At 52.9% G+C, this 26,784-nt stretch overlaps 1 protein-coding gene across 1 annotated transcript in view; it reads left to right on the top strand.

Moving 5' to 3' along the window:
* DAB2IP (DAB2 interacting protein) overlaps positions 1 to 26,784 on the top strand; it is a gene marked incomplete at its 5' end in the record, with an annotated part of 206,941 nt that overhangs the window by 138,321 nt on the left and 41,836 nt on the right. Inside the window, one exon of the mRNA XM_082327221.1 lies at positions 25,430 to 25,583. Coding sequence (XP_082183347.1) covers positions 25,430 to 25,583 — 154 coding nt within the window. The remainder of the gene's footprint in view (positions 1 to 25,429; positions 25,584 to 26,784) is intronic.

Below are 26,784 nucleotides of genomic sequence, written 5' to 3'. Positions count from 1 at the left end.
TTTGACCCAGCAGGTGACTTATTCCCCCCAGCGCTCTCTGAATCGAGGTCAATCCCGTGGGGCAGAGGTGGGCACTTTCCCAGCTTGGCTGCTGTGCCCAGCGTTCAGCCCAGTCAAAACCCTCTGCAAATCTGAGTGGGTGATCCATAGCCAAACACCTCCAGGAGTGGGAAAGAAACCACCCCGCTGTCCCGGCAGCTGGCTGGGAATAAGGGCAAACACCAACGTAGCAGCTGGGGTTGTGGAGCAGAAAGAAGTTCATCTGCTGCGTGTGTTGTGGGAAGCCCTCCTTCCCCGAGCCCCGGTGGGAAACGCTGCTGGGCGCAGAAACCCCCCGTGCACCCTCCTCGGGACCCAGAAACGGGCTGTCTCGGCTGTACCTGAGAAAAATGTCTGGCTGCTGTTATCAGTGCTGTTGTCAGGGAACACGGGTCAGCTCAGGTGGAAGGCATCAAAACATGTGAGTCTGTAGGCTGGTACAAAGCATCTGGTCAGCCTTGCGGGGTGTGTCTGCCAAGCCAGGTAGCCCACAAAGACCTGGTTCTGCTTTCAATCGCGTTATCATTGCTGGTATTTAATCAGATAATTGATGGCTGTTGGTACTGGTTAAATACTTGAGTGATTCCGTCCACATAGATAATAAAGTGTTTGTAATGATGATTCAGTTCCCTGGATTGAGCCGTAGATTTGTGGATGTGGAGCTATTAAATAAGCAGATCACAGCGGGCTTCCTTGGCCTGTCACGCCAGCGGGGTACCAGGCAGCCCTTGCTCATCTCCAGTAATTCTCAGTTTCACTGGGATCGGCGTAAACCACGCGTTCAAAAGCCTCAGTTAGGGGAGTCTGCAAGGGACGACATGGTGTCACCAGGCTGTGCGTGGTATTTTAAACCCTTGTGCTATATCTATGGCCCTCAGTTATATTTCAGTGACAATATTAAGCTTTAGACAGATGAGTGGAAAGAAAGGAGACCTTCCAATTTAGTTACTGCCAGAAAATACTAGGCACCAGATAGCTGTCATTCTGCAGCAGACAGGGATTATCCATAAACCCTGCACCTCCAAAGTGAAGGATAGTAACAAAGCTGACCCCAGGCACACTTTGAACTTAGCTACCTCTGATTAATTAAGTTTTTCCTTCCTTGAGCCTGATTTAGTACTTATGCTCAGAATGAAGGATTTAAGTTAAGAAACTGTTGAGGAATTGAAGGACAGCTCTCATCCCCTCGTTCTCGTCTCATCCCCTTCCCTATCACATGCACGCACACGTGTGTAGTAGAGGGCTTGATGTGGCTGCTGAAAAGTCAGGTCCCAGAGGGATTCCTGTCCCAGAATTCCTGTCATTCCTCCTGCAATTGCACCACTTTCCCTGTGGATTTTCATTCCTGCCAAGCCAGAAATGTCAGTGGGGCATGGCAAACACTTGACTAATACTGGCCGTAGGTCTCGGGGCAGCGTGGAAGGTGTAATAGTAATTCTGCGTTTACATGGAAAGTAGAAAGGTGTGTGTGCAGCTGTGGAGTATCATCCATTCATACATTTAGTGACTGAGCTTTCTGGGGTATTTAAAACCCGGCAGCGGCAGGGCTGCGGCACAGCACTGCCATCCAGGACCCCACGTTCAGAGAGCTTTCCCTCTGCTTCAGACGGCAGGGGTGGGAATGAGGATGAGACCGTGGCTGGTTCTGTAGCTCCCCAGACTGCAGGCTTGCACAACATCCCCGAAACTTCACAGCCCTCCTTGGTTAATCGCTATAATGATTATAATACGAGTTCATTAACGTGCTGGTGTTTACAGCCTTCTGTATGGGCAGGGAAATGTTGAGTAAAACATAAACCTGTGCGGGTGCAATGAAAACACTGGATTTAAAATTTTTGGTTGTCCTTGCAATGACTTGCCCAGCCCAGAAGACGACGTGGTTGTAAGCAGGACCGTGGCGGGAGAGCGCGGCACCTGCGCTACCAGGGCTCCCGGGCACCGCCGAAACGCCGCGGGGCTGGAGCCCCGTGCCGGGAGCGGGGGCTTGGGGCTCCCCTGCCCCCGCGTGCCGCTGCCGGGTGACCGGCTGAGCGGCGGCCTCGGGAGCGCCCGTCCGCACCGGGGGCTGCGACGGCGCGGGCTGAGCCAGCAGCCTTGCCCGGGCCCTGGGCAGGTCCTGCAGCTCGTGCCCGAGCACGGGAGAACAGAGCCGTTGTGCGGACACGGCATTTTATAGCCGCGCGACAACTTTGTGACTTCTGACTGACATTTGCAGGGTTATTTCCACTCTGTAATGAACAGGGCAGCAGTATAAATCACTGCTGAGGCAGACGGACACTGGCTTTGAAAAATCTGTTACGGTACGATTAGCGATAAGGAGAAGTGCAAATATGAGGCCAAATGGCTCAATTTCTTTTTTCCCTCCACTGCTTTGGTATTTGGTGACCACGACAGAATCGTTTTGTCTTAGAAGGAGTTTTGTAGAACGTGGTTGGGAATAGGTTTGCTCCTGCCAACCAGCTGAATCTGCTCGTGGCCTGGAAAGTCATTCAACCACTACTTTCCTAATTTGATTGTCGCGGCTGGCGCGCTCTGCGCAGCACTGGTGCTATATCCCAATAAATGCTCAAGGATTTAGCGGGGTGGTGGTTTTACATGTGTAGTCAGATCTAAAAACTTGTCAGAAATGATTCTGCTGATCCCTTAATTAGAATTCTTTAACCCACTTTTTGTAGGAGAAACAATTGTTTAGAGTAAGGAGAGAGTATGTTTTGATTGAAGGATGTACAATAATCTGCCCCGAATCTGCTCCGCTGCATTGTACCGAATTAACTTATTTCTCTATATTTGTTCATATTCAAAGCATAAATAATTTAGCATTTTGTCTCTCTCCGTGAATGTGAGAAGCATGCTTGCTGATTTCGGATCAGATGGAGCAGTGATGTTTATTACTCTGATGTTGGGGAATGATTGTTGCATATTTAATATCACCATAAATAAAAATCCTGTAGCTGTGTTCCCACTCGTGGGACCGGCATGTGGCTCTCTCCTAATGCGTCTGATCTACGGGACTCAGAGCTTTCGTGCGAGGAAAGCAGAGCCTTTGCTTGCCCACAGTGACACAGGGCATGAGCGGCAACTGCATTTGCCAGCGTGCCCTGCCTGGCTGGTGTCCACCCGCATCTCCCCGCAGCCCTCTCAGCCCCTGCCTGCTCAAGCAAAATCATTTATCCTTGGCAGAAATACTCAGAGCCTTACACCGTGTGACAAAGCAAATACCCGAAGAAGTAAAACAAACCTCATTAAAATAAAGTGGCTGGATGATAAGGTGAATGTTTAACATACCTTTTAAAAGCATGTTTCTTTTCTTCGTTTTATCTTACTAATGCCTTTAAAAACTGCCTGAAAGGATTTTATAGTAATTGCCAAAGTAGCTGGAGTTTTTAGCATTCTTACAGTGGGCATTGAACATCTCTGATTTTAGTAGGTTTATTTCAGAGTGTGGGGAAAATACCGTGCAGTGGGTGAGTATCTGGGCCGTGTCTATTATTGCTATTTGTAATTACAATGTCTTCAAAGTGCGGCACAGGTATTAGCGCATTCTGCAGTAAGGGGCCCGGGTGTCCTGCCGCACAGTAGTAGTTTTGCAGTGTTTCGGTCCATTCTCTGCTGCGCATGTATGCAGGATTTTGCTCGGGCGCCTTGCTGAACTCTGGCTTGTCACCCAGTGCCATTTTCCATTTTCTCCTCTAAAATTCACTGGCATGGAGAGAAATTCTTGTACATTTTACCTAAGGCACTTGCCAGAATAAAGGGAGCGAGGCATTGCTTGGCAATGGTGAAAAGCAAGGGAGAAAGAGAGAGCTTTGTCCATGAGCCGTTCGCAAGCCAAGACAGTCCCGCTAGGTCACATTCTTGTTCTCTCAGCCTTGGCATGGATCGCCTCTTTTTAATGGAGTCCAGTGTTCCCAATGTTTCCAAACTTGTTTTAGTGTTTGCAGCAAGCTGGGATGGTCTCCGAGAAACAGTTTGCCTGGATCTGATTTCGAGCAAGGCAGAGTCATTGCGTTGGAAGCGTGAGAGTCTCCGCACGGCACTCCAGCACGTTGCTCCCACCCGCGCTCGGGAGGCTGAGGCCTCCGAGAGGGTCCACGGCAGTGTCGCAGGGTGGATCGGGCACGTGCGGCTCAGGCCACTTTCCCGGTTGTCCCCACTCACTGTGCTCGGGTCCGCGCCACGGAGCAGTCTCAGCCCCGGGAGCGGTTTCAGCGGGAGCTGAACCGACCGACGTGCTCCCGGAGCCGCGTGGCCCTGCTCCAGCCGCCTCCCCTCCCCGGGGAACAGACAGGGCACCAGCACTCGGCACCAACTCTTCCTACTTCAAATTTGCTCCCGTTGCACCGTGCTACCTGCTGATGTGGTCACGGCCCAAATGCAGCATCGCTGGCGGAAGAGAACCGTGCGGAGGAGGAGAGCCCTCCCGTCCAGCCCGGAGGGTAACTCACTGAAGCCAGCGACACTGGACAGTGTTAAACAGATGTGGATCAGAAATGGTTCAAACCCCGTCCTTTGCTGGAACGCAGCCATTTTGCTGTTTTAATATTCTAAAAGCAGAGTTAATAACTATTTTTATCTCTAGTCTCATTTCTCACGTACATATAAAGTCTCTGTTGATGTTTAGCTTGACAAGCCAGGCTGCAGTTAGGATGCCAAAAATCTCAAAACTGTCATGGAGTGAGACAAGGATAAAGGAAAAAAACAACTTAGATAAAAGGGCTGTGGACTCAGAAGTGCTGCGTGTGGCACACTTCCCAATCCTCAGGGAGACTTACTAATTTGCATGGTGGAAGTCTTTATGGTGCACAACTCAAGTGGCTTTGCTGGCTCCACTTGGGATCTCATTGGATTTACGAAGAAGCTGCTTTCACACTTCTACAGTCAAAGGCATTTAAAAGCATTGCTGTTTCTTAGAGTGTATGAGGTAATAAAGCGTATGAGGGATGGTATAAGGGAAGCCACATGTCAGAGGTAGGCCAAGACCGTACTCGGATATTGCACATCAAGCTAAGGCAGGTTTTTCTTTTTATGGCCTTGTTCCAACCCATAGTGTTCAGCCTGAGGTTTAACATTCGGTCCTTTGCTGCATCCTTGCCTGAGCGGGGCGGCGAGCCGGGCTAGGCACTGCCTGACCTCGCATCCCAGGCGGGCGCTTGGAACAAGCGTGAGGGTTTCCTCCCCGCGCTTCCTTCCAGCTCTGTTCTCCTTTTGTCAAGACAATTACACTGGTCGTTACTAAAATAAAACCAGAAGGGGAGTAAAGCGATTCATCTTTCCAAGCAGCTTTGCTAGTGTCATTAATTCAGCATCGGCAGGAATGTGTCTGCTTAGGAAAATGTGCTGTGTCCGAGGGACTGGGCTGCTCAAAAGGCTGCGTCCTTTTTCAGCTGGGAGGGCTCCGATGTAACCCTGTGCTAGTGACCAGTGTTTCTGACCGGGACCAAAAAATCGGTGTTTGCCCTGGCACCGTCATCCCCTGGGGTCAGCCGGAGCGGGGCGGGCAGACGCGAGAGCAGGGTCAGGCCCCGGCTCTGCCTCCTCGAGGCGAGCCCGTCGGAGCAGCGCCGAAGCCTGCTGCCCGTGAACCCTTGCGGGGAGCCCGCGCTGCTGCTGCCGGCCTGAACTGAAACTGGCTGCTGCCCAGGGACTGGGGGGACACCTTCCACCGGCTCTGATCTCTCCATAAAAAACCAAAACAAAGCAAAAGAAAAAACCCTTAAACAAAAAATCTAAGTTATTATCCCATCATTTGTAACATGGACGTGTGCATTGTGGGCACTTCAGCGAGAAGGTGCTTGGCAGCTTTTCCGACGTTGTCTCTATGCTGCACGGCAGCTGCGGGCGCAGCTGGTTTTTGCAGAAGCGTGTAGGTTGGAGAGCGCAGAGCGTTTAACCCGGCCCTCTGCATCAGGGGAAGATTGGCTTGTATTACGCTTGCGTTACCCCCTGCAATCAGCCAACCAGAGCCTCATCAGTGGTGCGTTTCTCAGGTGTCCGAAGAAGTGAAGAAATTGTGGAGCATTTTTCTCACTTGGCAATTGTTTTAATTTCTCGGAAGTCTGCATTGTGTCGGTACTGTCCCCGTCCCACCCCTTTGATGCCGAACGTGCTCAGCGATTTGAGTCGTTGTCCTCGTGCTCTGTAAATGAGATATGACTGGAGGTTACGGAGTGACTCAGTCACAGAATGTGCAGTTACTCATCAACAGCCAGGGTCCGTTCGTGTAATTCCTGTTGACAAGCTGATGATTTCCTAATGGAAAGACAGCCCCGACACCGCAGGCATGCGCGCAGCCTTCCAGCCAGGGCCTGGAGCGAATCGCGCTCCACGTGATCACCTCCAGCGAGACCATTGCCGAGCGAGTGCGTGTCTGTCAGGGTTTCGGAAGCTAGCAGTGATTGTACTGGTCTGGAACATGAAATCAGAGAGCTACAAATAGAGCGCAGGAAAATAAAAGTAATACTAGGGGGCTGATACTAGGAAATGGGGCTTTTCGCCTCACAGTTTGAAGCCCGTATGGACTGAGATGGCCAGCTGCTGCTTTTGAGGAGCACTGGAGAAGTGGCACTGCATGAGGTCCCCCATGGCCATTCCCCCTTGCAGCCCTGCGTGGCCCCTGCCACCTTGGCCACCAGCCTGGGCAGGGGACACCCGTCCGGGGGCGATGGCTGGGCTCCTGGGTGGGCTCCTGGGTGGGGAGGTGGCACAGCTCTTGCTGAAAAGAGCTCCCATTTCACCTGAACTGGTTTGGGAGCTTCAGCTGAGTCACCAGCGTTTGGCAGTGCCTGTGTGTCCCCTGGATGAATCCTGCTCTGTAACAGGGACATCTGGAGATGGCTGGGGGTCAGTCCTGGCCTGGAAAGGAGAGACGGTACAATCCAGGGCCCCACAGCATGTACTTTTAAAACAGCTCTGGTTGTTTTATGAAGCCATTTTAGGTTTTAATGCTGCTTGTGCAGGACTGGTGACTGCAGTGGCTTATAGCTCTTGTTTGTGATGGCAAGTGGAAAGCAGTTGGGACTGGTTGGGCTGGGCTGGACTTTGCTTCACAGTGTTTACAGTGCTGTTGCTCATTTGGGAACTAACCTGCTTTCGGGTTTGATCCACTGAAATGGTATATAAAGCCATCCAGCCTCTCGCTTGCGAGGCTGGCAGGGAGAAGAGGTGGGACAGCCGGCCAGCTGGCTCCGGCCACCGCAGGGAGGTGAGTCACGCTCATCCGCTGGCGCTGGGCTGGGAGCTGCCCGGGCGCTGCCCGCTCGGTGCCCACCCGGCGCAGCACCCGCTGCTCTCCTCTCTGGCTTCCTTGCTCCGCTGCTGGCCACTGCCTCTGGGAGTTACGGGCAGGCTCCGGTACCCGGTGGGAGCCTGCTGCCTCTCTGCCTCTCTGCCCTTCCCCACGCTGGGGACCCTGCAGGACCCACCTTCTTCTTGGGCAGCGCTGGGTTTCTAGTAGCTTGTTTTTCTTTTAAGCCCTCTACCTGTGTTCCTGTCTGATTGAGGCTGGGGCAGGAAAAGAGGCATAGGGAATGAGGAGAGGAGGCGTCACGGGGCTGGGAACAGGGCAAAGCGTGGGCCAGGGATGTTGGGAAGGAATTTGCAGAGCTGGACCCCAGAGCTCAGCCTCATGCTCCGGGCCATTCTGTCTTAACCCAGCCCTAGCACTGTTCAGTCCTTAGTCGTCAGCTCTGGAGCAGCTTTCTGGGATCCGTTGCGTGCGTGCCCTGTCTGACGGCTGGGGCCCGGCAGGCGCGGTCAGTGCCGAGCGAGGGGAGCTGCCGGCAGCTCGCGCTCCAGGGCAGACGTTGCAGCGGCGTCGGCAGCCTCTGCCGTGGGCAGCTCAGCTCCCTGGGCCAGCCTGGCCGTGCTCAGCGAAGTAGGCTGATCTTTATAGTCACTTAAATCTACAAATCTGTCAGCTGCCTCCCCAAGTGGAGCAGGTTCTGATTTACCGATTTACAGCTTGTGTTACCAGAGTAAATCACTCCGCTAACAGCCAGCTGATGGGAGTCCGGCACCATCGCAGCCCTGAGCTGGTTAAACTTCCCCAGCGTGCCAGAGATGTTACCCCGGTTGGGGTGGGGACGCTGTGGCCCACCATACTCTGCCCCTTCTCTTTGCTTCATCTCCCTTCTCATCAGAGAAGGCACAGAGCCATCAGCCACGTGTGCCCGCAGACACGCGCCCCTCCAGAACAGAGCCCGGTTTTAGCTGGGATGGTGTAAATCCAGGGCAGCCTCATCAGCTCAGGAGCAGATTGCAATTTTGTTAATGAGAACATACGCTGGCCCCATGTATTCCCAGGGATTTGACCTAAGCTTAGCATCTGTCAGGATCAGAAAAAGTGGTTTAGTGGCACTGGCATAGTGGGAGTTCAGAGGATGGGGAGCGGGGCAGAGAGGGTTGCTGGCTCTTCCCAGGGACGGTTTTATATTCCAGCAGAGGAAGAAAAAATATGTGTGGAAATCAGTGTTTTAAGAAATTAAATGCAAGAACAAAATCTAAACCCTAACTTTCCAGATCAAAACATTTTGAATTTTCTCAGAAGAAAGCAAAATAAGAATTTTTGTTTTCTGCTATGCAGATTTAACCCTTCAGAGTTGGGGAACGAACCACAAAGCAAAGCCAGTGACAGTGAGTGGAAAAGGCAAGAGTCAGAGTGGGTGTAGGGAGCGCAGCCCAGGCGAGATCTGCGGACAAAGATGCGTCCGTGCAGCAGTGTTTATTTTAACTCAATCTACTTACATCAACTCAGGCTCTTAGTGTAGTGCGTCTAAGTGGTTTGAACCCTTCTTGCGATCAGTACAGGCTAATGGCCTAAAATGTAAGTTTACACATTAAGAATGGAGTAAAATTGCAGGTGAGGCAGGCACACTTCTGCCTCAGAGGAGTTAACGGAGGCCAAGCCGGGTTGTGGGGAGCTGTGTGGTGACCCCAAATACCTACCGCAAAGGAAAACCCTCCCAGAGTCTCTCCCTGTACAAATTCTGCACGGCACAACTATCAGGGTAAAATACAGGCATTTTTGCAATGAAGATGAGCTGGAGTTTGATTTGGTTAATAACTGAGGCAAGTTAATCCTGTTCAGGCAAGGATCAAACCAGTTTCAGTGCATCTGTGTCAGTGCTTTGCATCTGTCTAACTAGACTGATTTAAAATGACTTGGTTACAAAAGGGAATTGTTTCCCCTGTACAGCTACCGAACCGGGGCTCAGACCGGTCCCCGTTCCTGCCTCCATTCCCTTCCCGCAGCAGGCAGCTTTTGGTCAGGTTCCCCGCTGCGTCCCTGGTGTGGCAGCCGAGGATGGAGATTTTCATGTATCAGACAGGGCTGCTGACAAAGCTCATTCAGGAATCTCTTCACGTCCCATCCAGAAGGTGGTAAAAAGTGTTGCTGGTCAGAAAGATTGACTGGGTCTAATTTCATCTCTCCGAGAGAAATAAGTAATCGAATGTTAGGAAAACAAATGTTGGTTGACCTCTCGGTTTGAAGCTCATATGTTGGTAACAACATTTAGGGTTTTCTAAACTTGCTATCTTCTGCTGTCACAGGCAACCCTTTAAAAAGAGAGCTTAGACCAAATTTAGAGTTGAGCTTTCACCCCTCGAAGGGAAGATGCTTGTGAGATCCCGGCACCCCGTCCACTCTCTAGGCTAGCAGGTCACTGGGAGCCGACGCGTGTCACCGAGAGCGCGGCCCAGGACAGTACTGCTGCGTTTGCAGTACCGGCTCTGCAGCCCCTTCCCCTCCAGGCTGGCTCTAAGCCTGGCTCTGCAGCCCCTTCTCCTCCAGGCTGGCTCTAAGCCTGGCTCTGCAGCCCCTTCTCCTCCAGGCTGGCTCTAAGCCTGGCTCTGCAGCCCCTTCTCCTCCAGGCTGGCTCTAAGCCTGGCTCTGCAGCCCCTTCTCCTCCAGGCTGGCTCTAAGCCTGGCTCTGCAGCCCCTTCTCCTCCAGGCTGGCTCTAAGCCTGGCTCTGCAGCCCCTTCTCCTCCAGGCTGGCTCTAAGCCTGGCTCTGCAGCCCCTTCTCCTCCAGGCTGGCTCTAAGCCTGGCTCTGCAGCCCCTTCTCCTCCAGGCTGGCTCTAAGCCTGGCTCTGCAGCCCCTTCCCCTCCAGGCTGGCTCTAAGCCTGGCTCTAAGCCTGGCTCTGCAGCCCTTTCTCCTCCAGGCTGGCTCTAAGCCTGGCTCTGCAGCCCCTTCTCCTCCAGGCTGGCTCTAAGCCTGGCTCTGCAGCCCCTTCCCCTCCAGGCTGGCTCTAAGCCTGGCTCTGCGTCCCCTCCCCAGGATCCGTGCAGAGGTGAGGGCGGGATGCAGGTACACGGGTCTGCCCTTCAGCGAGGCAGGAGCAGCGCAACCCCCTGCAAGCTCAGCAGCAAGGCTGACATGGCTCAGGCGGGGCGAAGGGGAGGCTGGAGGTCCGCAGCTCCCCGAGGGAACAGTCGGCAGCAAAGCTGACATGCTGCTCATCGTCTTCTTTTAATTAATGTTATTCAGCCAGGTTGAGAGACTTTGTACTTCTGAGGTCTGATTTAGATTTGCAAAGCTTGTTGCCACCATGGCCGGCTTTCTCCTGCAGGTACCGAAAGGCACGCTCTCTATAACCACATTCGCATTCATAAACACGTCCAGAGCCCAGTACACTTACGTGGCTTTGATAAGAGCCTGTCCCTCCCTTCCCTGGAGAGTGCCATCCCGGCTGTATTCTGAAATCACAAACCACGACTCTCGTTTGAAGTAGAATAGCCTGTGTTTTCATCTTCGGGAAGCCACATCCTAGCTCTAACCAGCTCTTGACAGACCCCGGCAGCTTTGACGGGTTCACTGATGTAGCAGCCTGTGTCCACAGCTGGGAAACTGAGGCACAGAAAGGCAGAGTGACCGCACCGGCCCTGGGTAAAAAAGACAAAGCCTTTTTTTTCCGGCTGTACTTACTCCAGGTATCACTCTGATACTTTATCAGCTCTTGCTACACAGAGATTTATATGAAATCATTTCTATTCCATTGAAGTAATTTTCAGAGATTAATTTTTTAGGGTATTAGCATTGATTCCTGAGTGCACGTGCCCTCCTCCTCCCGCCAGCAGTCTATACCCAGGGAGAGCTGCATTGTCTGAGGTGGAGGAAAGCTCGCTTGCCCTAATTTATTGAAAAAATTAATTTTAGGTTTAAAATGGGGCTGTCATTTATGAACCCCGTTCAATCTGTTCTTCATCCCTGAGTCTTCACTCTGACCTTAAATCCTCTGGGCTGTACGCTGCGTTCATTAGTTAAACTTTCAGAAGGGAGCAGCAGGTGCGGGTTGTGGATAAGGACTGCACGCAAGCTTGGCTCTGTGCTTATCCGTGTACCCCTAGCAGGCTGCGGCTGTAATTTAATTTAGGGCAGTGCCAGGATTTGGACTTTTTAAGAGTTTTTCACAGTTTGTAAGTTTTAATAACAATTTTTACATCAGCTCTGGAAGTAGCTGCCCCCGGTATCGCATGAAGCATGCAGCAACGATACTGGCACTTTTAAAAATGAGCTGGAGAACTGGTGCAGTGCATCCCAGTACTGCAAAGAGTAATTCCTGGTCAGGGAGTCTGGAACGGTAAGAGCCAGCCCGGCCAGGGAGGGCCGGGGGGCCCAGCGGGGTCGCCGGGCTGACGCGGGCTCGGTGCGGAGCTGTGCCCCACGCTGCTCGGGGAAAACAAACGGGTCATCCCTGGAAATGGATGAGCAGTGCGAGTCAGGGAAGAGATATGGAGACACCAGTCAGGAATAGTGAGGCGATCTTTAAAAATATCTTTCCTTTTCCTACCTGTATGTTGGGGGGGGGGGGGGGAGATGGGGACTGCAGTCAGGATATGCAAGCTTTCCAGGGCGAATGGCTTCTCCCGAGGTCCCGTTCTGTCGGGCATGGCTGCACGGACTCTGCAGACAGACGTGTCTTACTACTTGGGGATTTGGAGATGCTTTAGTATGGCTGTGGCTGTTGGTGGAGGTGCTGTGGTTCCCGTGCCAGTACTACTGGTTCCTGTGGGTAGCTGGCTGTGCAGAGCACCCCGGAAGGGCAAGCGCCAGGCGGTCAGGGGAAGGGGGCTCGTAGCTACCTCCAGCGCCCATGCCTGCGAGACAAGCCCAGGACAGCGCCCGGGGGCTGGGAGCGTGCACCCGCTCGGGCACTGGCTCTGCCTCCAGCATTCCTTAGCGCTTTCTGATTTCCCTTTACCTTGGCAGCGTACGCTCAGATGCTGTGTACAAGAGTGCAGAAATATTCTGTGTCTTCCAAGGGCTTCTGTCTCCTGGAACATGCCAGAGGCAGAGGAGAGCAGGGGACAGCGCGGGCGCTCCCGGGGATGGACCGCCTACAGTTACAGCTCTGAAAGTCATAGAAAAATCGCTGACTTCATCGGTGTGAATCTCTCATTCCATCTGAAAAGAAGGGTCCCGTGAGAAGGATGTGCTTTATATCCCTAAAAGACACTGAAGTCTATCTGGCCAGAAGGCAGATAGCAATTGGAAGAAATTAGCTTTATATCCTGGTGCCATCTCTGGATAAAATACACACAACCAAAACAAACTTCAAAATGCTTTGAGCTTTTCTTTGGGTTTTTTTTTAAGGAAGAGTTCAGCAGCAGCAAAAGAACATTTTCCTAACTTTATTCTGATTATAAACTTTTCATTGATTGGATGTTGTTTTTTAAGAACATCATTTTGTTTAAGAACATCATTCAGTCTCTGAAGTCAGCTATTACCTATCAAACTGAAGCTATTATATATGCCAATATTGTTAGACAGAAGGACAAATCAAAATAAGATGTAGTTTAGATGCTAAAACATGTATTTATGTTTGTCAGGCTCAAAGTCATATGCCGTCGGTACCCCTGTGTAGTTTAGATTTGAAATTCAAAACTTGACTCCTGCAAATGCTTCTTGGCTCAAATTGTCGTTGAATGTTAAGTAGTGTCTCTGAAGCGAGACTAATAGCACAAAATGATATTGAATGTTTGCAGGAATGGGACCTCACAAAAAGGTTTATAAAAACCTGCTGCTAATAACCACGTTACGTTTTAAATAAAAACTCCAGAAAAGATGAGTGGCATCTCAGTAAAGACAGGTTTCCTGTTGATCGGGATTACGTTCCTAGAGGAAAGTCTAATGCCTGTTCAGGAGAGCAGAGAAGTGAAGCTAATTACAAGCAAAAAGAGAAACTGGCCGGTCCAGCCCCACTGTCTAGCCACCGCGAGATAGGGAGTAAAAGGCAGCATTACTCAGAGGTTAAGTATTCCTTCGGTGTAAATACTATTTGATGCGGTGCCTGATTTTTCAGAAGTGCTAGATGTCAATTCTGCTACATGGCCGCAGCCCGGCTTTTGTGAACATGGAGCACATTTTAATAAAGCAAGTGAAGAAATCTTTTCATAATCTCTTAGTTTAACCTGGCCATTGTTCCTGTGGTCTGCAAGGCCTGGGTAATTTTTGTGCCCTTCACCCTCAGATTACCTTTTTGCCGAAACCGAACTGAAGGACAAAATGAGCAAACAGAAATGCAGGCAAGGTCACCGGCTGGCCCGCTGTCGCCTTGAGCGCTCCGGGGCTCCTGTGGGCCTGTGCCGGCTGATGGAGGAACACGGGCAGTCCCGAGAGCTGATGCAATGGTGTCTGCAGTGAAATCCGTACGTTGGCTGATGGTGCCAGAGGTTGCAGTACATCCATCGAAGAGATCTTCACAAGAGGCCCACGGTAATGACTATGGCCACCCCAACGCTGGAGCCGCAACCCAGTAACAGCCAGCCAGTCGTGCAATTACGTGTCTTTTAATGTTAATTATGCTGAAATACGGGATTGTTCGGACTTTCAAAAATAAGTGCTTTTTAGGACATCAAAGGGCATTTTGATTTTAACTGTGAATTTGGAATAAATCTGGGTAATCACAGTCCCTTCCACTTCTAACTCTTCAAGGTTATCGGGGAATTCGTTTTTCCCAGTGATAGACGGCGTGGTCATAAAGCACTGGCTTCACAGTCAATAAAATGTGAGAGATAGCTGGGTTTAATAGCTCAAAAAGGTAAACACAGCAGGCGTTTGGAAAGGCGGCTGCCCAGAGGGCTGGAGGCAAAGCCGCGTCTGACCATCCTCCCCTGTCCAGCCCAGGGAACAGAGTAGGCCAGGCCCGGCTGGGACCAAAGGAGAAAAAGTGACCCAAGAAAAGAGGACTACAAGTAATAATCACTGAGCCTAGCTGTGAATGGAAAACTCGCTCTACTAACCCACCGAAGGTGCTATTTTACCTGCCCTCGACGGAGCACAGCGGCTCTCCTTTCACAAATGCTGCCTTAAGCAGTGAGTCGGGTGGGTGGGTGCTGGGATCCCGTGAGTGACGGGAGGTGGAAACGTGAAGGGGTGGAGGTCAGGTACGGCCCCCCGGCGAGGATGCCGGCGTTGGCAAAGCAGCAAGAGCTCTGACCGTGTTGCACACCTGGGGATCACCCTCCGAACAGCCGCCTGGGGGAAGAACAGTCTGCAGGGAAACACCCCCTTGTGCAGATGGGGAATGAGGTACCAGCTTGCTGGGAAGCTGGGATAATCCCTGGCTTGGAATAAAATTAGCCGAGACTTTGACGGACAGACTTCTGTTTGGTGGTAGTAACGTTCACTGCAGCAGCATTGAAACATTGAGTCAACGGAGTGTGTTCCCTTGCTGCCTGTCACTCCCTGGGGAGGGGGGAGAGCGGTCCCGAGGCCCGGTCTGCAGAGTTTCAGCTTCTGTACCTCCGGAGCTACACAAGGATATTCAGTCCAGAGGCTGCGGAGGGGGGGAATGAATGACCTGTGCAGCACAGGCCTATAGCCCCAAGACGTTTGCATGTTTTAGAGACCAAGCCCAGCACAGCGTGATCGATGGAGCAGCCCGCTGGGGCAGCGGCACGGCAGCGCGTTCCTTCTGGGAAACACATTCGTCACTCGCGGAGGTGAGAGCGTGAGAATGAATGTGCAGCACCTGGGGGCTCCAGGTTCGTACGCTACTTCATCTCCCGATGCCTGGCTCCTGTGCCAGTCCTGCACAGACCGACCGTCTGGAATTTCAGGTTTGGGACAGGGGAAAGTCAGCTGGGCAACTCCCAGCAAACAGCTCTTTCGCTGGATCTTGCTGGTCTCCTTCCTTGTCATCTGGTTAGCAGCAGCGAAGCTCCGCCGGGTCCTTACGTCGGCTGGAGCTGCCACAGTTCCCAGCACATCTGGCCTCCTGCCGAACACAGGCCAAAAGCACGTGCTCGTTGGGTCCGGCGCTTCCTTCCAGATCGTCCTAATAACGCGTCTGAACGCGCAACAGAAACATTCCAGTGCTGGCCTGCAGAGAGAACCTGGATTCTCTCTTCTCCCGCTGCCTTGGGTCTGCTCCGCTCTCTACCCGCTGCAGGTGTGAGGGCTCATTCCAAAGTTCAGGTTCTGCATTTTCGTGCCTTGCCAGAAAGATAAAAGGGTTGGTAAAAGTGTAACTTGACCTTAGCATTTCGCCGCAGCGAGGGAGATAAGGTGCTAAAGGAAATACGGAGAACAAAGCACTGATGGCTGTGGGAAGGGGAGCCCACAAGGCGAGGGCTCCCCGTTGGGGACCCAAGTGCACTTGCACGGGAGCTGCTGGAGAGCCCGGCCCAGAGGCGGGAATGGCTGTGGATTGCTGACCGGGATTTCGGTCTGGCGTGCACCGTATTTTTGCTCTGCGGCACAAAGGACCCCTGTGCTGCTGCTGCTGCAGATTTGAGAATGAGAAGATTGACTGAAGCTGCCTGTTATTATTTTTGGCTACTCCAGCAATGTATCAAAAACCCGACGCTGGGTTGATGCTGGTGCCCTACTTTATAGAAGCCCTGAAAAGCAGATCAAGGACAGCGAGCTTGTCTCTCTGCATGGCATCTGCCAACAAAGGGTGAGAAAACTTCAAATCGCTGGCGGGGGAAACGGGGGGAAGCAAAAACGAGGCAAAATGTTCTAAATCCAGAGCACTGTTTGCAGACTGCAAGGGGAAGGGGTCTGCATGTGCTCTGCTAAGGAGGCAAGGCGGGAAAGGCACTGGCCGGGGCGTTCTGCCGCACAACCTGCTCGTCCCGGCACGGCCGGTGAGCTGATGCCCTCGGCCCCGGGGCGTGGTGGGGACCGGTTCACCCTGGAAGGAAGAAGAGGACCCCACTGGCCTTAGGTGACAGACAGTGCTCCTTGCTATTCAAGCCCCGCAATAATGCTGCCAGTCCTTCACATTTTCTGGATCCCTTGGAGGTGAGAGAGGGTCGTGCCCACCTCTCCGGCTGAGGAGGACGGGAGGCACTAAGTGAGGATGTGCAGGGAGTTAGTGTCGGAGCTGGGCAGAGAACCTGCGAATTCTGGGTCGTTTGTCAGCGCCACAGGCAGCGGTGCTGGCCAGAGGGACGATCCGTCTGGGAATCCGGCTTGCAAGTCACTGGAGGAGGCGAGACGCGTGCCTGCTGCCTCGGGCAGGACCTGCCAGTCTCCCACTCCGAGAGCTGCTTCCTTCCCCTCTGGTTTGGCAAAACCCCGAGCATTCCTTTTAATCAGGGGTGTTTACCTTTGTTCCCGTTTTCCCCTCCAATGCTGACCAGCGGTTGCAGCCCAGGTGCCTGCTTTCTCCCCGGATCCGGAGCAGCCTTGCATGAGCTGGAGGATTTATGATTTACTGCAGACACGGACGGTAGCCTTTGAAAAGTGGAAAAGGAAGCAGCCATAAATAACAGGCAGGGGACAGTGCCATGTGGTGGTTTTTCATTTACTAGATAGTCCTACTTTGTTCTTGATGAGTAATGGAGGCATTTGAATACGCCACGGTGACAGCCGCAGTCTGGCTCTGGGAACGTGTCGGCGTGGGCTGGGTGAGGATGGTGGCAATCAGGACAGTGGGACCATGCTGCGTAGCCTTCCCCTCTCTTCTCCACCGTCTCGCGTCCTCCTCTCGCGCTTACCTGCTGCTCTGGGCACTGTGGTTTGTGAGTCTGCACTTCGACAGCCCCAAGCTGCGCTGGCAGCGCCGGGGAGCCGGGCCGTGAGCGCGGCGTTCACATGAGCTTCGCCGGGTGCCGGCTGGCGTTGAGTTCTCATGCGGGATCGCTCCGAGCGTTGAGGGGTGCCGGGGTGCGGATCATGGCTCACGCAGGTGCAGCTGGCTGCTGCTGCAGACGCTACTCCTTACTGTGGATTGCGCTGTTGCAAAGGTCAGTGACTCGGGTTTTCCAAAATGGGAAAGGAACGTGTGTGCGTGTTTGCACCCAAGGGCAAGGGCGGCCTGGCAGCGGGCAGGCTGCTGCCTTCCCTCTCCCCTCCCCGCTACTACCAGCCCGCAGGACAGCCTCCGAGCCGAGGAGGAGGGAAGCGGTTAGTTTTTTGCCAAAAAAAAATAATAAAAAAAAAGACAGGCTGTTAGAAAATCGCTGTTTTCCCCATTTTTAGCCCAGCAAAATGAAAACGGCGAAGGGACGCGGGACAGCCTGGCTTGGGCGTGAGCGGCTCGCCCAACGCGGGGCCGCCGTCGCCGCCCGCGCCTCCGCGCAGCCCTCCGGGCTGCGCGGAGGCGCGGGCGGCGACGGCGGCCCCCCCCCCCCCGCAGCCGAACCCGCGGGGCTCCGCCACCGCTCCCGGGGCTGCACCCGGCGAGCGGGGGGCGGCGGGCCCGGGGCGCTCTGCCCAGCTACAGCGCAACCAATCCGGCGGCCCCGGTAGCGGCGCGGTTGGCCGAGCGGGGCGGGGCCGGCCCGGGGCGGCGGGGAGCGGGGCATGGCCGAGGCGGAGCGGGCGGCGGCGAGGCGGGAGCCGGGCCCCGCGGGTGAGTGCGGGTACGGGGGGGGGGGGGGGGGTGTGCGTGCGTGCGTCCACGCCTGTGCACACGCGTGTGCGTGGGGAGGGAGCGGAGCGGGGCCGCGGCGCCCGGGAGGCCGCTGCGGCGCTTCGGCAGCCGGCGGCGGGTGGTTGCAGCCCGCCCCTCGCTCTCAGCCCGGTTCCTCGGCAGGGGTTGTTTATTTTTAGCAGCGCTCCGTCCATGATTCCGTGCGCTAAGAATTTGTTTTCATCGTTATTTATTAAAACATCGTCGCTGCCTCGGGCAGCCGCCCCCGGCCGGGCTCGGGAGCCAGGGCCGTGGTGTGGGAGACGGGGCTTGCGACTTCAATTTCCTTGCGGTTAATCCAGGAGGAGAGATCCTGCCTTGCTTTTTCTTTCTTGTCCAGATTCTGCCTCTAGGCTTACGCTAAGCAAAATTTCAGTGGATAAAAATCAAAACCTTTATCCCCACCCTCCTCCCGCCGTCCGGTGCAGCTGGGGAGCACCCCGGGTTTCGGGGGTGGCAGGGAGCGGGGGGCTCGCAGCAGCCCTACGTCCTCGTTTCGCTCGGGCCTCCCTGCAGCTTCCCCGGGTGGTTTTCGGGGCTCTACAGTCCCGACCGGCTCCAGACCGGTGCTGTGGGAATGACTGGTTCTCAGGGCTGTGCTCGGGTTTGAACTCCGAAGAGCGGTGGATCTCTGCCTGCTCTTTGCATGCGATGTGCACAGAGGCAGCGCCAGTCATGTGCGCTGCTTTAGGCTGATGCGATAAGAAAAGGTAATTTTTGTTCTATGAAGTGTCAGTTTCTGTTAAAGGCAAGATGGTGCCGTTCCGCTCCGGGGAAGGAGGGAGAAGTTACTGCCTGAGCTTCTTTACAACATTTTTCGTTACTGAAACTCAAGTAATACTTCTGATCACCTTTTGTTTCTTGCCGTTGAGATGTTTTGCTCGCTTTTGCAGTTTCTCTCATCTTGCACGTTACAAATGCAGTCAACGGCCTTGCTGGTTATCCTGTGCTGGACCTGCAGGTTGTCGCTGACAAACTTTGCAGTGGCACCTTGTTAAACAAATACCCATGCTCAGGTGAATGTCACGGGTTAAAATCGTCCTTCAGGTTTGCTCTGGCAAAAACAACATTTGGAATCTGGTACGAGCTGACAAAGTCCTTTTGAATGTAATTAATTCTGCTGCCGGTTAAAACTGAGAACAGTCTAAAAACAAGGGCAGGCATTAATAAGTTTAATTACATGTCCTTTGTGTTGCTCAGCGAAGGTGTTGCCTTAGTGAGGGTAGCATGTGACAGCGGCTTCCCGTCGCCGGCGTGCTGAGTGATGCTTCCCGGCGCCCTGCCGCCCGGAGAGCCCCAAAGGCTGCGGAGCACCCACCTCCGCGGCTGCCCACCGCGGCACTGCCAGGGCAGAGATCAGCAGCTGGCGTTCAGAAAACCGTGGGAGAAAGTTCAGGTTAGCAGGTCGGCGAGAAGGACATGCTGAGACTTCATCCACGCATCCTGTCCTACGGGGAAAAAAAACATTCTCTCATCTTCTGGAAGCGTGCAAGTTCTCTTGTGCTGTTGTTCTTGGTTATTCCCATAACATCACTTTCCTATTTATTTGTTAAAATGAGGCAGGATGAGGCATTGGGGAGGAATGGCTGAGAACTCCCAGCAGTGGTCAGGAGGTTAGCGGGACGTCAGCAGCGGGCGGGGGGGTCACGCAGGCAACGCTAGCGAGGCACGGAGAGGGCTCGGGGGAGCGCTGCTGTGTAGGAGAGCCTGGTTTGCATCTGCTGCGGGAAGAAATGCAGCCGTCGGGCCAGTTTGGGCTCTGCAGAGAGCGTAGTCCCAGTCCGTAACCAGCAGCAGCGAGGCTCTGAGCCTCAGGTGGGACAGCCTGCGCACAGCACGGCTCCCCGGCGCCCGATTTTGCTGCCCGTGGTGAAGCTGGCAGAGGATGGCGTGTGATTTACTCCCATCTGCGCCTGCTAAAATCCTTCTCCCATCTGATGTTGCAAATCAATTTGGTGGAGTTGTCCACTTTGTTCTCCGTCATGACAAAACCTAATCCCCAGGCTGGAGACAGATTTAAATTCTGTCTACGCTGCACGTGGATCTCGCGGTCTGTTCTGCTGCGTTTGTGCGTGTAGGACCCCTGCAGCGGACGTGTGCTGGCAAGAGGGTGAGGGCTGCCCTAAAGACCCTCTTCCCAGCTGGCCAGAGAAAAGAGCTGTCAGCCCTTGAAAAGCTGTGCGCAGGGAATGTTTCCTGACCAGGAGACGTGTCGCAGGCTCAGACCTGTAATTCGGGAGATCAGATCCCCCTGTCAGTGGGGAGGCAGTCACGTTGCAAGGGCCGACTCTGCAGCTGGTATTAACGGGACATCTTCAGCTTAGTGCCTGGACTTTCTTCAGAATTCCCCAATCTGCTTGTGCTCTCAGAGTGGAACAGGAGGAGATTTAAGAAAGGCTCTTTATTGTTTTTTCCCCATGTTTCAGTGTTACATTTTGTGCCTGCTCCATCCCTCTGCAGCTACCCAGCCAGGATCCCTGCTCGTTTCTCTCTCAAAAATATCAGGAGAATTTTCCGCAGCAGCTGGGTGGTTTCAGGCAGGTGAGGTTCTGAAATGAAAATCGATGGGGTTGCCCCTTTGAGGGCTTGTCTTCACAAGAAAGCAATCCAGGAATAAGAGTGTATGAGTTCAACACACAAGACTTATTCCAGAATAATTCTGTGTAGACAGGCCCTACATTTTTTCCTTCCTTGTAGCCTCGGCAGAGTATCTTTGTTCTTGAAGAACGTTGAGCCTGGCCTCCCGGGCAGTCCCTCCAGCCGTTCTGCGGAGCCGCTGCGTGCGTGGCGCCGCTGCTGCAGACGGACGGTTGCTGCATCCATCGCTCAGAATCCAGCCCTGAAGTTTGATGAGGGGAGAATGGATTGTCCCTCCGTGCTTGTTCCTCTCTGTCCCCAAAGTCTTGCTGCAGTCCGCAAGGTCCTGGCTAGGTTAGGTGTGCTGTCACAGCCCGATGATACTTGTCGTCCCTAATTCTGGCTGCCTAGGAGGAAGCAGGCGGAGGGGGACAGCATCCCTTCACATGGTAATGTTTTATGACTTTTATTATTTAGAACAACAATCCTCTCTCATTGCTCTTGGGCAGTAAACCTCTTTCTTTAATAACCAGAGACTGGCTGCCTCTCCGTAGGACTCTCCAGGTCAGTGCCGGTAGCAGTAATGTTATTTCTCTTTAGAACTAATGTGGTCTTTTATGAGATTTTTTTTCCCCCCTTCATTTCAACTGAACTTTAGGCAAGTAGAAAGGGATTAAAATAAGGCCCATGGCAAAAGGAACCGAATGTGCTGTTTGGAAAGAGGGTTTCCTGCTGTGAGATGTCTCTGGGCAGCTGGCTATTCCCACCATATTAAAACAAAGGTGTAGGAACTGAATTTGATCAGCTCACGTAAGCTGGGATGGGACCTGGAATACACAGCGAGTTATTACAGCAAGAGATTGGATGGCCCCCCCAGGCAGCATTTTGAAAAGTGATGGTAGAGAGATGAATTTGAACAAAGTACCTCTGTCATCTTGGAAGTGTACGTACACAGTAAGCAAATGATGTTCCAGGTGAGTTTGCCTGTTAGGTTGTTGGCTGGCCAAGGAAGAGCACGAGTTTCCAGGGACTCACGGGTATCTCTGTCCCCGTGGCTGCTGCTCTCTGCCCGCGCTGGGTGGAAGCAGGCAGAGCTGAGGAGTATCCATCTCCTGCTTATATCATGGCTTCTGCCCCAGGAGCAGCGATGTATCGTTATGCTCCTTTGGGGACATCAGGTTGCTGGGGTCTCCTGATGCAAACGCGCCGGCCTCCCCAGGAGGAAATCTGGCTGCGGGTGGTGAATCTCGGGGCAGAGCTGGAGGGAACGGAGACGAGTCTCCCCGGCAGCTGGGGCACGCCAGCACGGCCCCGCTGGTGCCTGATGCCCCGTTTCAGGCTGAGTCCAGCCGTCACGTTGTGTGCTTAGTATTTCTGCATTTCTTCATCAGCAGGCAGATTTGTTGGGGTTTTTTTTAGCACTTGCCAGCCCTTGGCCAATGAATTGTCTCTGGATGGAGCCCTCCAGGTCTTTTATGGCCTGATGCAGTACGAGACAGAGACATTATTGCGCCGAGGGCTTCGCTGTAACGCGTGCACGGCGGGTTTATGCTCTCCCTGCCCAAACCGGGGGGAGGCTGGGCGGTCCTTTCGGGAAGAAGAGTGCCCTCGCCCTCGGAGTCAGGGAAGCAGCTTATGGCCTTAGCAGGACCTTTTTCTTGCTGTTAATAAAAGGGAAGTCTGTGGGAGCTGCGACAGGGACTTGCAAACACCTTCCAGTAAACGGACTCCTGCCGCAAATGTCGTGTTACTTACCAAAGGACATGAGAAATGCTCTCTCCTCTAGAACGGGGTGTTAAAATGAAAGGACCGCGTGTCCTTTGAAGACTGGTGGTGTATAGCCCTTCTTGCACTCCGGGGCGTTCGCAGGCCCCCGGCCCGTGCCGGGCTGCCGCGGGTTAAGCCCCGTGGCGTCAGGGCCGGCTCTGGGGTGCTGGGGAGGGGATGCGGCCAGTCGCCCCGGGAGGCTCTGCGCAGGCATCGCTCATCCTGCTCTGCCCGGGCTGCCTCTGGCAGAGGGATCGCTCAGCCCTTCCGCTGAGACTTCCAACGAGAGTCTCTAATTAATGACATCTCCCCACTTAGCTCTTGGTACACAGACAGATGCTGGGCCTTTTAGGGCTGGTTTGAGACCTGCAGCGCTCCCTCCGTACAGTGCAGCATCTGGTGAAAAATGTTTCTGTTACTGACCTGGGTTGGATCTGATCAAAAGACATCATGGGAGCAGGTCCTGCCGAGGCAAGAACCTGACAAATAACCTCCTGCCTAAGAAAAGTCCCAGGAATTTTAGGGTTCACAGAGGCATACGGCAGAGTATGGAGGGATATAAATACGCATTTGCTGAATCTGGTGAGAACATAATATGTCCTGAGAAACTCCCCCTTGGTAATTCTTCGTATTGCACATCTGCACGCCCACCCGCAGCCTTGCAGCTGCAGTAGTTTTAAATGAAAAATAGACTTGTTTTGTTTTAATTTTAACAAAAACTCTTAGGCCGGCGTGAAGCAGTCCAGCTTGGTGACGTACGTGTGTGTTACAGTATGTAGTTCCCGAGTTGTGGGTTTAGATTATCAATATTTCTGTTTGTGCACACAAGCATGCAAGCCTCAGCTCGGTTACTTACCTTTTCTAATTTCATCTGTAAAATATGGAAATAAGATTTGCCGTAAACGCCTTGATTCTGGGCTTATCGGGGCTTGGTGAGCAGTCTGTATTGCCAGTTCTTGAGCTGCTGGATATTAGTTCTGCACTCGGCGTCCAGAGGTAACTTGATCTGTCTGCCTGTGTTAGAGTTAATTTACAGTATCATTCAGAGGAAAAGGATATGGACCCTTTTCTGTGAAAATAGTGTAAAATTGCCACAAAGTACTGGGAAACGACTGTGCTCAGTTCCTAAAGATCAATTTATTCACCATAGAGATAGGGGGTGAGTGGGCAGTTTAGAGAATCGCTAATGGGATAGAGAGCCTTTTGCTTCAAAGCCACCGCTTCTGGTCCAGCACAGGGCAGCGCTAACCCAGGGCTTTTAACATTTGAGGGCCGGCGGTTGTCCCCGAAGAAAAAGATTGTGGTGTCGTCATCTGTTTTTCTGCAGACACCCTAACAGGTATCGGCGCGGCTGGTCCTGGCTCGCAGCCCCGGTGACGCAGGGAGGTGCCTGGAGGCTGTGCGGTCCCCGCACCCTGGGGCAGGGTGTCCCCAGGCTGGTTTTCCCTGCACCCTGGGGCAGGGTGTCCCCAGGCTGGTTGTCCCCGCGCCCTGGGGCAGGGTGTCCCCAGGCTGGTTGTCCCGCGGCGCTGCTGGGGGTGGCCTGCAGCTTTCAGAGCTGCCCATTTAGCATGCTCAGCCGGAGAACCCAGCTGCGGGCTGAGCCTTTATCACCTGGGGCTTCATCGATGGCATGAATCTTAATGGCAAATTAGAGAAGCACCTGTTTATCTTCCGCTGCTGTTTATCTTAGAGTCTCCTTTGGCTGTTTTCTGGATTCAGCTTGGCGTGTGATTCACTGGAAGCTATGAATTTTGCATGCACTATTGACATTTCTCTGTGTTTTGGTCAGCTTTATTCTAGAGAACGACAAAACTCAACACACGCAGACAAAGCTATCTGAGAATATACTGGGAGCATTGTCGTTTCGCTCATAAAAGACCATGCTGAGAATATCTCAAACTCCCCTTATTTCTGTCCTTCCGTGCCTTTGAAGAAGGCGTCGTACGCTCTTTGTAGACAGAGGGACACGTGGTCTCTTTGGAAGACCCTAAAGTGCTTGCCAGAGGTTTTAAAGGTCAGAGTCACCGGGATCAGAGCTTTTGTGAGCTGGCTGGCGTAGGAACATTTTACATGGTGCAGGCTATAGAGAAGGCAACTGCTCCCTTTGCTTTCAAGTTATTTTTTCCCTTGCCACTTGATGGTTTTGCTCTGTTTTCCCTGGGAGTTCCTAGCTATCTTTCTTTTTTTTTCCTCCCCTTGAGCTCTCTGGTTTTGCTTTAAGAGTTACAGCACCATTGATTGTATTGGCTGTCTCAAAAATGGTGTGCTGCTTGCTGTCTGTGGGCTCCCTGCTGCTAAATGCTGCCAGTGGGACTCCAGAGCATTTAGATCAATCAATAGGGCTATCATGGCCTTATTTTCCACACCGTCCCCATCCCGGGGATGTGTGTCACAATGGGAGAGAGCACACCAGCCCTCGGGTTATCGGTTGCGGAGCGCGGATCCCCACGCTGGCTGCACCCGCGATACAGATGCGTGCTTTGGTGGGGAGAGGGGTACCTGCGCCCGGGGGTGGCGTCTGCCCCGGCGGTGCCGGCCGCTCCCCGGCCACGCTCCGTACGCACTGAGCGAGCCCAGGTCTGGGGTTTTGGACGGATCTGTCATTAATTCCTCCCCGTTTGCAGGTACGGTCCTTCTGTCAGTAGGGACTGGGTGCTGCGAGACAGCACGAAATGAAGTAGGATGCTAATGGGATCTCCCACGCGCACGCAAACCCAGTCCTGGCTGGCAGTCGGAGCTCAGCGCCACCGGAGCTCAGCACCGGGTGCTGCAGGCCCGGCTGTGGCACTGCCGAGCGCCGCAGTTCGTGCTGGGGCCAGCCAGCCTCCCTGAGCCGCTCGCACTCCAGCGCCCCTGGGAAGCCTCACGCAGCCGGTGTGATGGCCGTTTAAAGACATATTTGGCTGTGCAGAGACCCGCGCTCTACAAACCTCTAATAACGTAGTCCTGACTGCATCGGAGTTTGGAAAAAACATTTTTACTGAACATACAGCCTGTAATAGAACCTGCTCACCAAATTACAAATGGGACAGTGTAGCAGTCCCGGCTGTTCGGGGCCCTTGGTTATCTCATGGCAAAAAATTCCCAGGAATATTTTGCAGTTGTTGCTAACAGATGGACTAAATAATTTCTCTGGGAAGGAAAGCATCCACTGATACTGTTACATTTTTCCTCTAGATCCCATCTAATGCCGAGGCTGAAAGAATCGCGCTCCCACGAGTCTTTGCTCAGTCCCAGTAGTGCTGTTGAGGCTCTGGATCTCAGCATGGAGGAAGAGGTGGTCATCAAGCCAGTCCACAGTAGCATCCTGGGACAAGACTATTGCTTCGAGGTAAGGAGCCCTGCTGCCCATCCCGGGGGCCGGTCCTGCCACCTGATGGGGCTGACTGGGGAGCCAGGTGCGGGGTTGCATCTTGGGCTTTGGCTGCTATAAACCATTTCTGCTCTGAATTGCTACACAGAGACTGTTTCATAAGCAGAAAATTACTTCCATCTTCCCAAGGAGGATCCTGCCCACAAAATCAGAGCAGTGAGCTCTTTGCCTTGTAACCGTTGTCGCAGCAGAGCTTGCTGCTGGCACAGGTGCTAAACTGCTTAACGCTGTGTATTAGCAGAGCAGAAATTTGTAGTTTATGTTCATACAGATATTGGAAAGTGCTAATCCCTACTCAGTGTTCACAAAGACGTTATGTGTGGTCACAAAAATAGCCTACTGTTGTCAGTGGGAGTGTTGAGGACTTTGTCTAGAAAACTGAAGCTTCACTTGTTTGGGTAAACAGAAAAATCTGTGAGTATTTCCATTTTTTTTAACATCTGTTGTGGCATGTGGTTAGGTCTGTGCTAGCAGGAGGTGGTAGGACACGTACAAACCAGTCTGTAGTTGGATAATTCAGTGTAGTCTGTCTTGGGAATCATTTGTCCTGCATCATGGATGGCAAAGGATTATTGCTTATGGCAGTGGCTGGATATAGAACTGGGAAATGGTTTTCTTACAGTACTAAGGTGGTCGATACTTGTGTGTCTGTGAAGAGAAGGTAACCTGTTTGTACTTGGCCATAGAAGAGCAGATAGACCGTGTATCCATGGTTGGGTCGTACTGTAGGGGGGTGATGGGACCGCAGGCTTTCCTTGGATGGGCAGTGCTAGGTGAAGACGGCCTTGGCAGTGTCCAAGAGGAGTCAGACTGGAGAGATGAAGATATTTTTTCTTTACTGAAATTAGCACACTTGGAAAGAAATCAGTTAAAAGATCCATTTCTTAAAATATAAGCAAGTAACACAAAAACAGTCTTACAAAAATAGGCCCAAACATAAACTCTGAAGTGGGCTGAGGTATAAATTTTCCAGTGCTGTTCATTCTCTGTAGAATTGAGCAAGTGCAGCAGGTCAGGAGGAGAACAGTTTTGTAAATTATATGGCCTCTATTACATTCCACTCAAGAAAGATAAAATGAAGCTAGATGGAAACTAGATGTGACATCCATAATATAAGAGTTGTTTACCAATTCTGTTCAGTGCACAAGAGCAGAGGAAG

Source organism: Platalea leucorodia (genome assembly GCF_965183815.1).
Source record: "Platalea leucorodia genome assembly, chromosome: 15".
NCBI lineage: Eukaryota > Metazoa > Chordata > Aves > Pelecaniformes > Threskiornithidae > Platalea > Platalea leucorodia.
Note: the sequence above shows the minus strand (reverse complement) of the source record. Positions and strands in the feature narration are given on the sequence as shown.